General features: G+C 36.3%; 1 protein-coding gene across 1 annotated transcript; it reads right to left on the bottom strand.

Moving 5' to 3' along the window:
• Positions 1-3729: 3729 nt before the first annotated feature.
• LOC130094529 (tumor necrosis factor receptor superfamily member 14-like) lies at positions 3730-5194 on the bottom strand. Its single transcript, XM_056260849.1, has 5 exons — positions 5003-5194; positions 4409-4531; positions 4168-4326; positions 3934-4021; positions 3730-3853 (listed from the first exon to the last, which is right to left on the bottom strand). The coding sequence occupies exons 1-5, from the start codon at positions 5133-5135 to the stop codon at positions 3730-3732; spliced, it is 627 nt and encodes a 208-aa protein (XP_056116824.1). The 5' UTR covers positions 5136-5194.
• Between the last annotated feature and the right edge of the window lie 11888 nt (positions 5195-17082).

Below are 17082 nucleotides of genomic sequence, written 5' to 3'. Positions count from 1 at the left end.
TGAAATGCATGTTTTAGACTAACAATGCGTCTCCACCATGGTTCGAATGGCTCTTTTTTAAGGGCAATGGTCCGATCTCTGCTTTAAACAAGCTACATTCAGTTACCGTTAGAGGACGCCGAATGGTTGATTCTGTGCCATTTGGGTGCCGTATCACCTTAAAGGCTGAAACAGGCACTCTGTTCAAAACTCTATCACATGCTTCACCTGTCTGAAAAGATACAGGATTGTTAGGGCAGGCGGGCTCATTTAAGAAGTGCACATTTTTAGTCCCATCGCTGTTGAGCTTTTTGGGAGACATGGACTTTTTAGCATTTAGTTGAGTCTTAAGATCTGCGATGGTGTATTTGTGATTTTTACACTTTTCAGTCAGGGCTAACTGCTCAGCTAGTAATTTATCTAGCTGTGTTTGAAGATCTTGAATCTTTGCCTCAGACATTTTTGCCTCTGCATTTTTAGAATGCACTTCTTCACATTTAACATCCATAAGCGAAGATAGAAATGTTGTTGACTTATCTAGCCGTTTATAGCTTATGAAGTTTAAAGCCTCAATTATTTCACCATGTTTTGATTTCTTCTGTTTACTACCCACGGTTTTCCACCAAGTGACAATTTCATTGTCAATAGCGTCCACGTTAAGACCTTTTTTACTGAGTTTGTACAGTGTAGGCTCGACCTTTTCGGCCCACAATGTAAACAGGGCAGGATCATTATACATGTTCCAATTTATATTTGGGGAAATTTCGTTCCCTGAAGCTTTGAATATGAAAAGGCTTTCTGGCTCAGGGCTGATAAGGTGTACATTCGCTGTTTATCTTTTCTGTTTGCTAGGTTTCGAATACCTTTTCTTCTCATTTAGTCTTTTTAAATGGCCATTTTAACGTTTGATTATTCTTTTGAACTCTTAATTTTAGTTTTATCCGATTAGATCAGGGAATCTATATCGCTCAGCGTTCCTTCTCCCAAGGCCGCACGGCACACTCCCGTCAGTTCCAATAACCAATTCAGAGGTAATTTGGCTAAATATCTGGGATCTGCCGTAATTCACACGTACACAATCGAAGACATCTACATAGCCCCCTTGAATGCCACCTCAGGAACTTAATTCAATAATTTACTTTAGTAGCGTGCACTTATCTAAAGTAACATTAAATTAGAACAGAGGTATTTAGACGTACCCAAATCTAGATCAAACAGCATTAGCTGATTCTAGACGGAAACTACCCGTCTCCTCATTCAAGTACACTTAAAATGGTATTGGATATTAGCCGTCGCTAATCTGACGCGAAAGATGTGGAAATATACGAATCCAATAATCTATGGAAAAAACAGTCTTTCAGAGTCATTCAGAATTAATTCAAACGTGACAATATTTCGTTTTCTGAACATGAAGAGTTTCTGTTTTAAAAACTTTCAAGGATCAATGAGATGCGCGTTCGTGGTTTCTGACTTTCAAATTCATTGTGAATCACATTATAACCACATTCAGCATAGAGACACACGCGTTTAATTCAGTTCACACAGGATACGCGGCCTAGAATATAACATCAACAGCCTTTACCTAAGTGTTCCAAATACACAAACAGTAAAGCAATCCTGTGTTTAAAGAATAAACTTACAATTAGCCTATGTGCACATATAGTAGCACAAAACAACTATAAAGTGTGTTCTATGAGTGCATTACAATGTTTAAAACACAACTCCAAATTTGAAAATACAAATTATTGTATTATTGCTTTTTAATCCCATCTGTGTTAAAGTGGAAGCTTTCAAATGCAATATAGAGTTTGTCAAGATTTGTTTAGGTTTAGAATATTATTCAATGTGGCTTTTGTGCCCACCGGTGGGCCGGTCACGCAAAGGGTTAAGCATTTCTGAATGCAGCATGGCATTTAGCATTTAGCATTAGCTTTGTTTAAGCATGGGCAATACCGTACTAGCATTTAGCTTAGTCTCCTTTTGGAGGCAGCATGGAAAATAGCATTTAGCTTAGCCATGAGATCCGCTTTTAGCCTGTAAATCATATCATCCTGTTTTCCCAAATTTAGCTTTTTATAAACAATGCATCGATCTGCCTTTTTATTAAAAAAAATCACGTGTTCTCCGATTTCTCCGTTTACAAACTTAGATTTTTCTTTCTGTTGTTTGCCGATTCTCTTATTGTTGCTAGTTCGTTTCAACAAAGCCAATACCACAATGGCGACAAACATGCGGCTGATTTGAAGACTTTTAGGCTGTTTTACAGCTCCTCATCAAGTAACGTTACACGAAAAACATTTGGAAGATGTTATTCCGATTTTAGGTTTCGTTTTTTGTTGCTTAGGCAAACAAGGATATCTTTAATCTATTAACAAGGGTTTTCATTCTTCATCTGCGCTGTCGCTTATCACGTCCTCACGTATTTCAGTTCTGGACTAAACAAAGGGCTTTCCTATAGCTACCCATAACAATGCAAACAACATTTTCTCAACACTTCTCAAGAGGGAAGAAAAAATGACTTACCACAGCGGCAGAAGAAAGTGAAGATGTTCAAACCTCATGCTGATTTTAAAATCCCCATACTTTGCTGGAAAAGACGTTGCTCGTCTTATTTATAATTAAATGCAATACTTTTTATCTTATGTATTAACTCGTTTCATCTGACTCCATAAATGAAAGTGTTTTTCAATGATATCTGTGCATCATTAAGTATACGTTAATGTTTGACTGTTTCTTTTATCTCCAATGAAAATAATATCAAAGCCTGTTAGAATAATCAAATATAACAATTTATTATGTCAGGTAAATGTATTTTAACAATTCCATAATCAATTGAAAGATAATCAATGCAAATCATCAAATGTTTTAGGATTAGAGAAATAGATGCAAACCCAACATGAACTACATGAGCTAAACCTCACGGGCTATCTGAAATACAGAAAAAAGCCACGATCCCTTGCTGCCTTCCATTAAATAGCCAGACCTCATTTCATATGTAAACCTGTATTCACAGTGGAAATGTACTGTGTTCATCCCCCCAGACTTACTGGGGGCAGAAGTAAATTTACATGGTACCATTTGCTAACAGTGGAAATCAGCATTGAGTTCACACCTTGGGAGTAGGAGACCACATTCATTTGTGTGCCAGATATCCCTAAACTCTTAAAAAACCTTATTACCTTTTGTTTTATACTTTGGGAAGGAGACATCTGAACCAGCGACCCTGAGACCTTTAAAATGATACCAAACATAATACTCAATGATAATCATTCACATTAAACCATACATTCTTATGTGAGTTTTTATGTGTCACTGCGAGAGTGGGGGATGTGGGGAAGAAGTGTGTGTGTGTGTGTGTGTGTGTGTGTGAGAGAGTTCAAATGTTAATTTGCCAAGGTCCTTTGTCTCAATAGACCATGTGGTCAGATATTTTCTCTTCAACAAGTTTTACGGTCTTACATATGTAATTTGTGCACATACTTGTATGTTTGACTGCCATGACAAACTCTTGTAGAGTCCACTGCACACTGAACAAGCACATAATACTGTTTTACATTTTTCACATTCGTGTTGGTGTATATGGCTAATCATTTGATGAATTGTGTTAGAGTTACTATGCAAAACACAATTTTTAGAATTTAAATCGTTTTGAATAAAGTGTTAGCTTTCGCAAGAGATGCGTGATATTTTGCATGTTGTGTGAAGGTTATGTGGTTTTGTGTGTAGAGTTTTGAGAAAATGAGCTATATTTTAGAAATTGTGTGAAATCCATTTAAAAAAACTGTAAAAAGCATTAACACTTGTTGAATTCCCACATTCAGCATCAGATGACATTGTTCCTGATTTTATTTCTGCAAGTCCCTCATTATCGCATCTGTAAATTTGTGAGAGCAATATTAGAATTTGTAGTCTTTTATAAAACAATCTTTTTAACACTTAATGATAATCACTTACTTTGAATGTGGTTGACAGGTAGTAAAAGAGCCATTAGAGTAAGTGCCTTCTGCACAGTTACCACAATCAGTATCAGTAAATGCTGTTCCTGTAAGGATATTAGGACAATAACTCTCTTAATTATAGTCTGTAGCATTACAAGTACTACTTGGATCTGTCAACATGTTTAGCAAAACTAATAATGGCCACTTTCTATTCTATTCTCTCTATTCTACACAGATACACCTCACCCACCTGCTTGTCTGATATATTGTCCAGGGTGACATTCAGAGTGTTCCACAGCATATGTACAGCTGCCTCTATTTTGCTCAATGCAGTAGAATCCCTCCAGTGACTCACAGACAGTATCTGCATAGCGTGTGCAGCTTCTCTTTATTCTTACTCCTTGTAGTCCTGTGGAAACCATAACACACTTTTTAATTTCTGTAAAAATCGCTTCTTTATTTCAAGTCTTCATTTTGTGAAACATGCTCACCTGGACACAGAGAGCAGGGAAAACATGCTGTGAGTCCATTGGGTTCATCTGTGTAAGTTAATGCAGGACATGAAGAACAAGTGGTGCTGGTTTCTGCAGTGCAATGCCGATGAACACGGGTTCCTACAAAGGTAAAATATGAAAAAGATGAATTCTTACCGCAACTCTGAGCGAACTCTCTGCTCCTCACCACGGGGCTTTCTCAGGTGCTGCAAACAAATCACCCCGCAGAAATAGCAGTGTGTCGCCTTCTGAGAATAGTTTCCAGTTTTTTTACGGTTAAAAGATGGCTGTGTCTCGCATGACCTTATTATTTGTACATGCTGTGACTATACAAATCACAACATGTAAATAGGAAAATGTTGGCATTATTTTGTCACTTATTGGGATTAGTATGCTGGAGCCATTTACATCCAGTCTTTGTGCTAAGCTAGGCTAGTGGAGGGTGCGATGGACAGTTATGGCACGCACAGAGATGAAAAAGGTATGTATGGACTTATGTAACTCTGGGGGATACGGTGAATAAGCTAAAGTTCCAAAAAGTCGGCGTGTTCCTTTAAGGCAGAACCAAACATTACACAGTGTATACTGTACCTGGCACACACATGGGGCAGCATTCTCCATTAACCTCATATTCAGCACGAGCACACGCACTGATACACAGTTCAAAGTTCAAAGTGACAACTGCAGCAATGGATAAGATAAATCCTAACTTAATCATATTCATATAAAGTGAAATGCAGATTTATTTATTCAGTTTGAAAGTGGAGACAAAGAGTATGTGCTGGTTTCTTTAGTATATTAGATAAAGTAGTTATGATCAGAGCCACCGCTGGTCAAATGGATTGCCACTAAAAGTTTTCTTGTAACCGGTAGATTCCTGGAGATGAATTAAGTGTCTCTGCCGGGGTTCACACATAGCAATACTCCAACAGTTGCATTCTGGAATAAAGCTGAAATGACAAAATTACAGTACTGAGTTCTACACCAACATAAACATGAATAAATTGCTGATTTAAAGGTGTTCAGGGTTAGTGTCTGTTTTTTCTGGATCTTATCAATTTTTTCAAACAAGTGATGCAATGCTCTAAGCCCAATGAATAAAACAAAGATCCAAATACATAAAAACATTTTTTTGTCCTTTGTGTTTTTAATCCTGAGTTATGGACATTAATCGTGAACAAAAGACAAGTTAAAACAGATCAAATCAAGGATAAACTGTCAATGCCAAACATTTTAATTTTCAGGTTTGAGCAAGCAGGTATATCTTAGTAGAACAAGATTGCAATGGCGACCCTAGGCCAAGATATATGATTGATTATACAGCAATACTTCTGTGATATTGCAGTGTAAAAACTGCATGGTTTGTGGTTAAGTCTCATTTCTTAAGTAATGAGAAATCATATGACATGGTCAATAACTCAACAACAAACAGTATGCTGTCCATGTACACTTCTAGTAGAAAACATGACAGGATGTATAGCCTACATAGTGCTATTTTAAACTATGTAAATAAAGCGATAATGTATATCACCTTTGTCAACTTTGTTGAGCAAAGTCAATGACATAATCCATTTTAAGGATCCAACATAGACGTATATTGATGCCCCTATTGTTTTTACCAACAATATACGGTGGTTAGCTAGCATTCTAATAGCTATTACCTGCCAGTCAGAATTCTTACTAATTAAATTTATTACTAATTTACTAAACTTACTAAGACTTTCGCCATAAAGTGGTGTAGGTATATGATCACTTTGTAGGCCAAAACACAGAAGCGAGATAGCATTTTAGCACTTCCGGTTCCATCGTCCAGAACAGAAGTCATTGGGGTTTTTTAACAGTATTTTGGTTAAATGGCTGAAATAAGGTCTGTGGTGAACACAAGCTCAAGACACATTCACGTTTTATTCCATGACGTAAAATACATCAATGTCACCCTACTTGTAATTGAAATCGTTTTTTAAGCTGTTGCATGTCTTGAAAAAGGCGGTTGCTAACAAGTGGCTAAATGGGACTACAGAGGCTGTCGAGGAGATTAAACGCTATCTCGTCAAACATAGCCTTGTTATGTTAATTGTGCTCTTATAAACTATTCTAGTTCAAAAGTTCTGAGAAAATGACTAAAGAAGTGTCATACCTGCACCACTCTATTTGCGCTGGCTTCAGCCAATTTTAATTGACTTACATGTCAAAATACAAATTTGTAAATTAAACATTTCTAGTTGATCTAAAATAAAAAATTTATAAAATATAGGCTACTATATAAATAAAAATTCTTACAAATAAATATGCTCGGTGACAGAGTAGCTGCAGTGCCATTCGGACCGGAGTTTGAACCTCTGCTCAACAACGATATTAGGAAACGTTTTACTATTCGATCGTTTTACTACATTTTACTAACTCTATCGGGGTGTTCCGGGGCTTGAGATTTGCGGGGAAGCAGTGCAGCCAGTGGTGTACGTGATACGCAAGTATACGCTGTATACAACTAGGAAAGATCAAGGATTTCTGTATACCCACTTAAAAAAGCGTGAGGATTCGTAAAAACATCGTTTTGTGACAGAACTTTCTAACTTTAATTCATAAATTCACCCCGTCTGTGTTTGCGCATGCAGCGACACGGATCGAATCGCGGAATTAGCCTACTGTAAAGCGGAACCGGAATTTGGCCATTTTTGAATTAATAAATCAAAAGTAGTGATGTAGCCTACAATGAATGAAATCTCAATACTAGTGTCTATGAATAATCAAGCTCAAAAAGACTGCTATTGAAATAAACTCTGCATGTTCTGCGTGTCTCTGTGAATGAGTGCTCAATGTGTAGGCCAAAACAGAAGTAAAGCTAAAACTTGAAGCGCGTGTGACACTCGTGGTGTTTTCAGCTTCTATGAGGAGGACATGCACACATTTGAACTTCATCGCAGAGCTTTTATGAGAGTCACAATTTTACCATTATTTGTCTTAATAAGAAAGATTTGTATCGCCTCCAGACTGTTCAGAACTCTGCTGCAAGGCTTTTAACCATGTTAACCCTCACCAGTAAAAGGGCACACATCACGCTGGCTTAGCTTCACTTCATTGGTTACCAGTGCAATCTAGAATGCACTTTAAAATTTGGGGGCCGCCATTGGCTAACAAGCCTTCACCTAACCAGCTTGCACGCAATCGGGGGGGACATGGAGGCATAAAGTCAAGAGAAGCCCATAGAGAGTTGTAATGTTCCTGCTGCTAGCTCATGGACAGCTAATACTCACGATCTCCGGCTCTGCAAGATTTGGAAGGGAATGATTCAGATTCCCCTTGGCACAGCTACTAGAAGACTTACAACTGTGAGACATGTTGCTCACGTCACATCTACGTCGTCAAGCTCAGTTTGAGCATGCGCAGTTCGCTTGGCAATCAGGAAGTGAGTGCTTCTAATTGACTTCACTTTTCTCCGTTGAAGTCTATGGGGTCGCTGTGTTCATTTCTTTTACTGTCTATGATTATTTTAAATGACAATTGACGTGAGACGGCGAGAGCGCATCCTTGTAATGCACAAGGACGAATCTTTACTTCACTTTCACACAAAACAGTACAAATTAATTTCATGAGATAGCATTTATTTTCAAGTTGATTTTTGTCACCCAGTTCTCTAGTTATTTATTTTATTATTTAATTGCCTATATTTCAGTTAAGTATAGGCTATCGGTAGCATATTTATTTGGTTATTTTATTTAGTCATTTTTTTTATTTTTTATTTTGTAAACAGAGTTCTACAATAAAAGTGTATCAACATATGTAACATTTAAGGGTATAGGGAAGATATCGGACACAACCCTATACTTGCTTGGCGTGACCCCCCAAACGACGGGGTATTTTTGGTTGACCATGTTTTGTTGCGCCAACCTGCTAACCCTGCCTGTAAGCAGTGTCTCATGCCAAAGTTGGCAAACCCCGTATATATAACTTATTTATATACATACAACTTTAATATATAGTAAATATTTTTGAAATCTTTTTTGACATGCTTAATCTAAATAGGTAATGATATACAATAGCGACCAATTAGGTAAGAAAGGTAATTTAACATTTTGGATCATTATTAAATAAATTTAAATGTTGACGAATTACAGTTTATTTCTCTCAAACACAGTGAATGTTTTAAAAGATATGAGATATCTTCGCTGTGCATAACGATGTCTGAAATCAGCAGCTTCATGATACAATTTGCACACAAAAATATTTAATCTAGGCTATACCTAACGTTAGGCTACAACAGTCACGAACAATCAGTCATCTCGATTTAATAAATTGAAAACACTTACCGTTGAAAGTCGTTTGCATATGAATTCTAATGAAATAGAATAAAAATCCTGATTCCTGACTAAGTTACCAACTTCCAAACTAAAGATGTCAAAACAGGGGCGGTGTTAGGAGTCGTCGTGTCAATTGGACCATCACAGAAGCCGATCCCTCTTTCCACCCACATGGCACTGTTCTACTTTGTTTTGTTTTTGGGACAGAACTAGAACAACCCTCTACAATGCGAGTAAATCACTCGCCATACGACTAAATCTTCACTCTGGGCGACTAAATAATGTCTATCAGCCATTGGCTAATAAATTCTTAGATTTTTCTCTCCAATGTGAGTTAGAGGATAAATATAAGTTTATATTTTCACTCGCTGAACATATTCGCTTGAGAGTTTCGCTCTCCGTCAAGAGATCCTATTTCTATTCAGCTCAATTGATGTGTGCAACGTCTGTATTTGACGTACAGTTACCTTCTTTTACTGTCTATGTGCAGTACACTCTAGTTTGAAGGCGCACAACTGACGGTAGATTTGCTGAGAGCGCTGGGTTTCTCACACAAATGCAAAGAGAAAGAGAGCGAGAGCCTTACATTACATAGCCTACCTCGCAGAATCGACGCGCTACATGTAAACGATATTCTTTGTTGTATTATCCTGTCAAAATAAAGTTCATTTTGAATTTATCAGCTTTTAAGAATAAGCGGAAGATAGGTCGGTTTCTCTGGTAGTGGGCGGAACTAATCCGGAATACCTCGGGCTGGGAAGGTGTGGTGGTTACAAAAGTAGATAAGTAATTGTAAATAAATAAGTAGATAAATAGTAGTAAATAAACATATGATATGTAAGATGTGACGACAAGAGAATGTATTTCTAATACATGTTTTTTTGTGATTATTTCTTTTTGTGATTATCGATTAATGTTCCTTGCTCAATCGTTCGATTATTTGATTGCTTTTACCTTTTGGGAGTGTTTTTTTTTTTTTTTTTTTTGCAGGACACAAAGGGGGACCAGGGGTGTATTCCAGAAAGCAGGTTATGTGACATACCCGGGTATGTTTAAGAGTAAGTAAGCGGATAACCTCAACTTTCGGTTCCAAAAACGGAGGTAACTTTCAGGGTATGTTAGTAGTCATAGCAACTCACTCTCTGAACTTAACCTGCTCCGGAGCAGGTTATGTTCCAGGGTTAGTTTGTTTCAGAGAGGTGACAGAGCATGGCATCCCCTGACCATTTTAGTTACATATAGCACTACTTAATCTAACCCTACTTTATACAGTCACAATATTTTTAAATGTTTCTAATTATATAACTTTCAATTTCAGGGTTTCCCAAATGTGATTGGGTGCATTGATGGAACCCACATTCACATTAAAGCTCCTTCCATCAATGAAGGAGACTATGTAAATAGGAAGTCAATGCATAGATTTTTTGGATGCTAAATGTTTGGGTGTTTAAACCATTAAATCACCCTCATCACTGGTCCCCACTAACTAGGTAATATGTGGCCAAGAGGAACCCCCAGTGAACCCAGTAGACCAAAGAGATGGCAGGGTGGTACAAGACATGATTTGCCTAAATCACTTTAATTAAAACCAGTTAACAGTCAAGTGTTGTTCATTGTTTCTTTATTTCCTGTAACAAAAGACATTTGTATTTATTGCTTTAGATTTCATTCAACAACAAATGACAGATTAATGTTTACATACTGTTTCCCACCTTAAGCTGGTGCTCCAGCATGTCAATTTCAAGTCTGGCCTTTTTTAGGTTAAGCCTTTTCTCCTCCATTTGAAGCTGTATAAGGTCCATCTCCATGTCACTTTTTCTGATTTGCTTTTAAAGGTGGACCTTATACAGCTTTTTGGCAGGCAACTAGAACGACTGAAAAAGTCTGTAATACAAACACAGACCAAATATTTAAATGAGGAAGGAGAACTGCAGAACATTTCTTACACTGCTAAGATTCTGTGTGGAGGTAGATGGACCCTCATCTGTATTAAAATCTCCTGCCATATTCTGTAAAATGACAATGACAATTTATTTATTCTCTTGTGTAAAAAAGGGGGAATGCATTCTATGCATCATACCTCTATGGGCCTCCCCACATTTTCTGTTTCTGTCACAGCAGAAGTGGTCTCTTCATCATCATCCTACAGTGAAAATAAGGAAGGATGCTTGGTCTACCAAACAGAAACCTAAAGACAATAATCACTTACAACTGTGACAGAGTGTGGTGTTGCAGGAGGATCCAATAATACAATGTGGCCATCAGCAACTGCAAGATAATTAAACCATGATAATCATGCATATTCAATTCTCAATGTATATTCTTAAGCAAATACAACTAATAAAGAAGGACATTAGGAGCATCTAAGAGTACTAGTAATAAGATTACAGTATACAGCATATGCAGTCAAAGCAGCATGCATACTGCACAAGTGAATCAATGACTGTAAAATGAATTCAAAATGCCTTTTTAAAATGGTGACAGTGTTGATGATTTTATTTATTAAAACACTGACAAAAAAAGTGTAAACATCAATAAATCATAAGTATTAACATGGTACACCTACATTTTACTAAGCCACTTGTCTTGGTAGCTGAGTCTGACGAACTGCCCCCTGGAATCCCATCGACCACAGGTGGCCCTTTATTAAGGGACAGTGCCAGCTCCTCAGCTCCCTTCTTTCTATTGGCTACATAGAAAACTGAATTATATTTAATACTAAATTAGTATTAAATGTCAGTAACAAGTTTAGTAAGTTTAGAAAATATTACCTTGCTGGATAATGTTTTTGTGTTTCATTTTGACTTGGCTCACACTTCTTCTGGCTCCAGAAGAATTACACCTGATAAAACGAGAAGCCAACATATAACTAGCCAATTATGTGCATTACTACTGTAATATTAAGACATTTATGGAGGCCAACAAGTAAATACTTGTCTATTTTTACTACATGCCCCCAAAGAATTTTTGCGTCACAAATTATAAATGGGGTAGGCTATTTTCCCCTTTCATTGTGACTCACAAAGGGAAAATACTAGCCTGACTTCGTCATACTCATATTCTAGTCAGAATGTGAGTCTGATACTGCTCAGGGTTCCAGACTGCGACCATTTTTTGAGAATGTGCGAGTTAAAATGTTATGTGGTCGCATTTGTGCGAGTGGACGCTCGAGCAACAGAACGCCGTTGTATCAGCTGCTGCAGTCCGTAACTTATGTTCAAAATGAACGAGTAGGCTACATCATGAATCCATTTTCCAAACCGTGTTTTTGACTTATTCTGAATCTCTACGGTACGCCTATAATAAGTGTTTATATTCGGACTATTTTATCCCGGGGTCGTCTCGGCTGCGGAGTAGCCCAGTGCCTGCGTGACTCGCCATATACATTAACGGAGAGAAGTTCCGTCTACAATGTTCTTCCGCAAGACACGTGCAGTTTATTTATTGACGAACGTAGACGTCACACGCATTGCACACTGATGGTGAAACGCGCCAATTACGAATTCACGAATTAAGGCATATAAAAATGGTCTCACGAAACAGAGCCCCTTCCTCCTACGTCTTTTCAGCGGTTATATTTTCCTCTGTCGAGCGATTACTCTCATGATCGCTCGACAGAGGGAAAGGAAATTATTATAAAATGCAGAAGGTAAGGAGTGTGAGATTTCTGCTTTTTGTAACTATAAACTTTGATAACGAAAAATCTGTATCAGTTTATTATAATACTCTAGTCTTTTAAAATGTAATGCATACATTTGAATGTTTAATAATTTTTAAAAGATAGAAAGATGATTATAGACAGATAGATAGATAGAATATGATTCAAATGTAAATAGATAGATTGTATATAATTCAAATGTAAAATGCTTAAAATTACAGATTAAAATTACTGTCCAAAATCCATGAAAATCCTGAAATTTGGCAATGATAATTAATATATTACAGGTATTTCTGCTGCAACCCAGAAAGCCTTTGCTAGCCTTGGTCCATTAAAACCACTATTCATCAGCATGCATTGATAAATCCCATGGCATGTAGCAAAAAAAAAAAAAAAGGTGCGACCAAATCATATGCTGGTGCGACCAACTGAGAAAGTTGGTAGCACCAGTGCAACCAGTGGAAAAGTTAGTCTGGAGCCCTGCTGCTTCATACACTGTCAGAAAAAATGTGCAAAATTTGTACCTTTAGGGGTACAATGGCTTGTCACTGGGGCAGTACCCTCAAGGGTACACCCGTTGTACCCTTTCACATGGGTACATATCAGTACCCTTGCAGTATGTACCTTTCAAAGACAAATATGTACCTCTGGTGAATAAATTGTACCTTATGAGGTGCAATTTTGTTCTTTTAAGGGTACTGCCCCAGTGACAAGCGTTTTGTACCTTATGATGGCAAATTTGTACTCCATGCAACACATTAAAAAGGCCAGAATGCTCTTTATCATTTATTAAACATTCAAAATTATGACACTCAAATTTTCACAGGATGACTGTTTTAAGCACTATCACAACTTTTTATACTCAAAAATAAATAAATAAATAAATTGTACACAGTAAGAATATAAAGCTTAATTATATTAAGCTTTTTTCAAAATTAGTACAATACATTTACCTTTTTTTTATCATGCAATAAAACATGTTAACATCAAGAATCACAAAGAAATATATATTTTTTTCCAAATCAGTACTAGATCTCATTTTAAGAATTTTTTTTAAACTTTTAAAATAGTTTTGAACATCAAGAATGACAAAGCCATCTTTCTAGCAGTACACATTTCATAAATTGTAATTTTATACCCTTAAAACATTTGATCAGCAAAACACATTTCACCAAACACAGTACTACACATTTAATTTGAACTTTTTAAACATTCTTGAGGATCACAAACAATTTATCATCAGCAGAGTATGTGTCAAGGGCCTGAAAGTCCATCTCTTGCCCTGGTTTCATAATACTCCATTCAAAGTCAACTTTGGATTAAAAGTTATTGGAAGGGGCTTGCCACCCACCTCAGTAGTCTTTGCTATGGCATGCTGCAGGAAGGTCAATGTATTCTTTATGTAGGGTGGATAAGCCAAGTTGAAGACATAGTAAGCACTGAAGGCTGCAATTATCCCTTCTCCAACTCCTATTCCCCTGCATAGCTCCACACCATCCACTTTGAGCCATTTTCCAGTCAGTTTCTACCAATTGTATGGTTGGGTATGGAGTATCAGTATCAAACTGTGAGAAGAAAAGAAAATGGGGTCAAGGGGTCATATGGTGGTTCTAAAAAGAACATTATTTTGTGTATTTGGTTTAATGCAATGTTTACGCGACCACCACAAAAAAAAACACATTATTGTTGCTACATTATTGTAACCACATATTGGCCAGCAATCCAGAACATTGTGATTGGCCCGAATACTAGGCTAAAACTAAAACAATTCAGATGACTAAAATATGACAAACTAAATGGCATTTTATTCAAAAGACTATGACTAAAACTAAATAAAAATTTGCTGTCAAAATTAACAATGGTATTGTCAATGGAGGGACAGAAACCTCTCAGATTTTAGATTTAATTTAAAATATCTTCAGTTGTGTTTTCAAAGATGAACAATAGTCTTACGGTTTGGAATAATGCAAGTAATCGATGACATTTTTTGTGAACTAAGCCTTTAACGTGACAGGAGATTAATAATCCACACCTGATTTTTTTTTTTTTTTACATTTAATTTATCTTTTTTCCTGTTGTAATTTTTTTCCTATAGCTTGTAATTACGTTCTTTGTTCTTATTTGATAAGCGTTTACTTTAATAAGTTTGAGAATGTTTTACTCTACATTTTTTAGCATTTTCTTTTTATATAATTTATTTATATTGTAATATATATCATTTTCATTATCGTGAAATAAAATTACTCATATCGTGATATGAAAATGTTGTATATCGCCCAGTGCTAGATCAGTTTCTCAAGTATATACTGTATGGAAACTAAGCACACATTTTCAACAAATGTATTTGTTGAGCACCTATACTTTTAATTAACAAAACTATCAGTCCTTAAAGTTTGGAAATACATTATCACAAAACCACTATGTTTTATGTCAATACCTGGTAGATCTTCTGCAAGCATCTCTTCTCTTGCTTCTTTGTAGATTTTGGCTAATGGAGCATTTCTTTGAACAAGCTCAAGCACCTTTGGCACAATACTGGTAAAGACGTCCTTGAAGCGCTGGCTTAAGCTGACAGTTGATGAATGCATTCGGTCAACTTCATCACACAACTGAAAATAGACAGAAAGAAAAAGTTAATCATTTAGATGAACTAAAAAAATAAAGACATTTTAATATTCTATGTTGCCTCTTTCATTGCCAGTTCGCTTTATTAATATCATTGAACAAAATATTTTCTAAGCTTGAATGCACATATATTTGTTCACCTGACGGTTTAGAAAATTACATTTTTTTTTACAAAAGAGTTATAACTGTAAATTATCATTTTAGCATACTTTTTGCTTACATCAACATTTATTTTAAGCTGAGAACTGATATAAAATCGGTGTTATCACTGACCCCTGAGGGTGTTTTTAAGAAAGGGTATTTCTTAAGTATATCCTCCACAGTCATCCCATCTCTTATCTTCCTTCTTCGCCATGCAAAAGTTCGCTGATTTCGGTCTTTGACCACCAAGGTGTCTGGTCGCATCTTGCTGTACTGGATATGAAGGACATACCAGGATACCTGAAAGATTCAATTAAAACCAATTAGCCCCTTGGAAACTCCTATTATAAAAAAATAATAATTATATTTTATTTTTTATTACTTTTAAGTAAAATATAAGATATCAGCATACATATCGAAAAAATCTATATCGGTCGACCACTAAACATAGGACAAATAAAATACAAAATAGTCAATGTTATACTTGCATTTCTGTAGTCAAAGTCTGTTGGTGGGATTCTGCTGGCACCGGCTCCAGTGTTAGAACCTCCTTCATCTCATGTACAACTTTGTTGAACTTAGACTGTTTTTTAAAGGAGCCTTGAAATAAATATGAGATCATGTTCTCTGTGAGGCCACAACCTGTTGTTTCCCCGTCCACCTATTTTTCTAAAAAGAAAGAATGATCAATGTGAGCTAGAGGTTTTAACAGAAACAATAAAATCAATGTCTTTTTAAAAAATAATTTTTAAACTTATAATGGAAATTAATCAGTATACAATATTACTTTAATTTAGAAAAATACACTATAATAACTCTGTACATATACACTCTCAGAAAAAAGGTACAAAGCTGTCACTGGCCTAATGCACAGGGAGTAACGGTTAACGTAAGTTACCCTTTTTTTCTGAGTGTATATTTAGAAGCAAACTTATTTAAATTAGCAGCTCAAAGACTAGAAACTTTTTCACGAGTTTACCAGTTTTGATAAATGGTAAACAAACTTCGATGCTGATACACGCCTCGATCTCCGAGCCTCTCAGTTGACTGCTGCTTACATAGTTCGCTCGTGATGACTGACAGGAGTAAATGATTACTCTCATGGACTAACGTTTAGAACGTCATTTAATATGTAACGTTACTAAATAAAACGGATATAAATCAACTCACACGGATGATATTCGTAAATTGTTTAATTCCAGACTGACTAGGAGAACCGTTAAAATAAAAGCAGGCCACGCGTTCGCTCGCGCCCGGGGTGAACACGGGTAACGTTAGGTTAGAGTTGTAAGATAATTCTAGTAAAAACTGGTAATACTTAAAACTAAACATACCTCTGAATTGTTGTGCTTCGTCTTCGGTGATATTTCTTCCGGCTTCTTTCAATTTCTGAAAAAGATCCTCCGTCGACAGCGTCAGGAGTGAGACAGTCATCTTTGAATAACTGTCGTCTTTTTGTGCGCGCCTGCGCGGTCCCTCCCAACTTTTTTTTTTTTTTTTTTTTTTTTTTTTTTAATATAAAGAATTCAAGTACAAACAATTAAGGCATACATCAACGATCATACAGTTGTATTCGTGTTGATAGATCACTTAGAAAAACGAACATATAAGAAGAAAAGAAAGAAAAAAAAAAGAAAAGAAAAGAAACAAAAGGGGGGTGAGGGTCTTAGTCCAATAACATAAACAATTCCAAAACGGAAAGAAGTTTCAGGGCATTTCTGTCTGTCATCCAATGAAGAGATTTTACCAATAACTTCAAGTCATTCTTCCATCCATTGAAATGGGGTTTGGTTTTTAAATACTTACATCTGTGGATGAAGTGTTTACCTAAAACAATCAGATTGTTAATCAAAAAATCTAAGTTCTTATCATTCAAAAAAACTCCAAATTTAATTGAGCTCACATTCAGAGGGAGAAGCGATATCTCCTTAGATTGTAGCCAACTCTGA

Source organism: Rhinichthys klamathensis, unplaced genomic scaffold (assembly GCF_029890125.1).
Source record: "Rhinichthys klamathensis goyatoka isolate OS25496 unplaced genomic scaffold, OSU_Roscu_1.1 h1tg000180l_1, whole genome shotgun sequence".
NCBI lineage: Eukaryota > Metazoa > Chordata > Actinopteri > Cypriniformes > Leuciscidae > Rhinichthys > Rhinichthys klamathensis.
The sequence above is the reverse complement of the archived record's forward strand: the minus strand, read 5'-3'. Positions and strand labels throughout refer to the sequence as shown.

What these genes read in the sequence shown, in the direction of transcription:
- LOC130094529 (XM_056260849.1), bottom strand. Translation starts at nt 5,135, where the DNA reads ATGAATATGATTAAGTTAGGATTTATCTTATCCATTGCTGCAGTTGTC. An exon ending in CTGCCCCATGTGTGTGCCAG is followed by an intron (nt 4,532 to 5,002) that starts GTACAGTATACA and finishes TTACCTTTGTAG; the next exon opens with GAACCCGTGTTCATCGGCAT. An exon ending in TCCCTGCTCTCTGTGTCCAG is followed by an intron (nt 4,327 to 4,408) that starts GTGAGCATGTTT and finishes TGGTTTCCACAG; the next exon opens with GACTACAAGGAGTAAGAATA.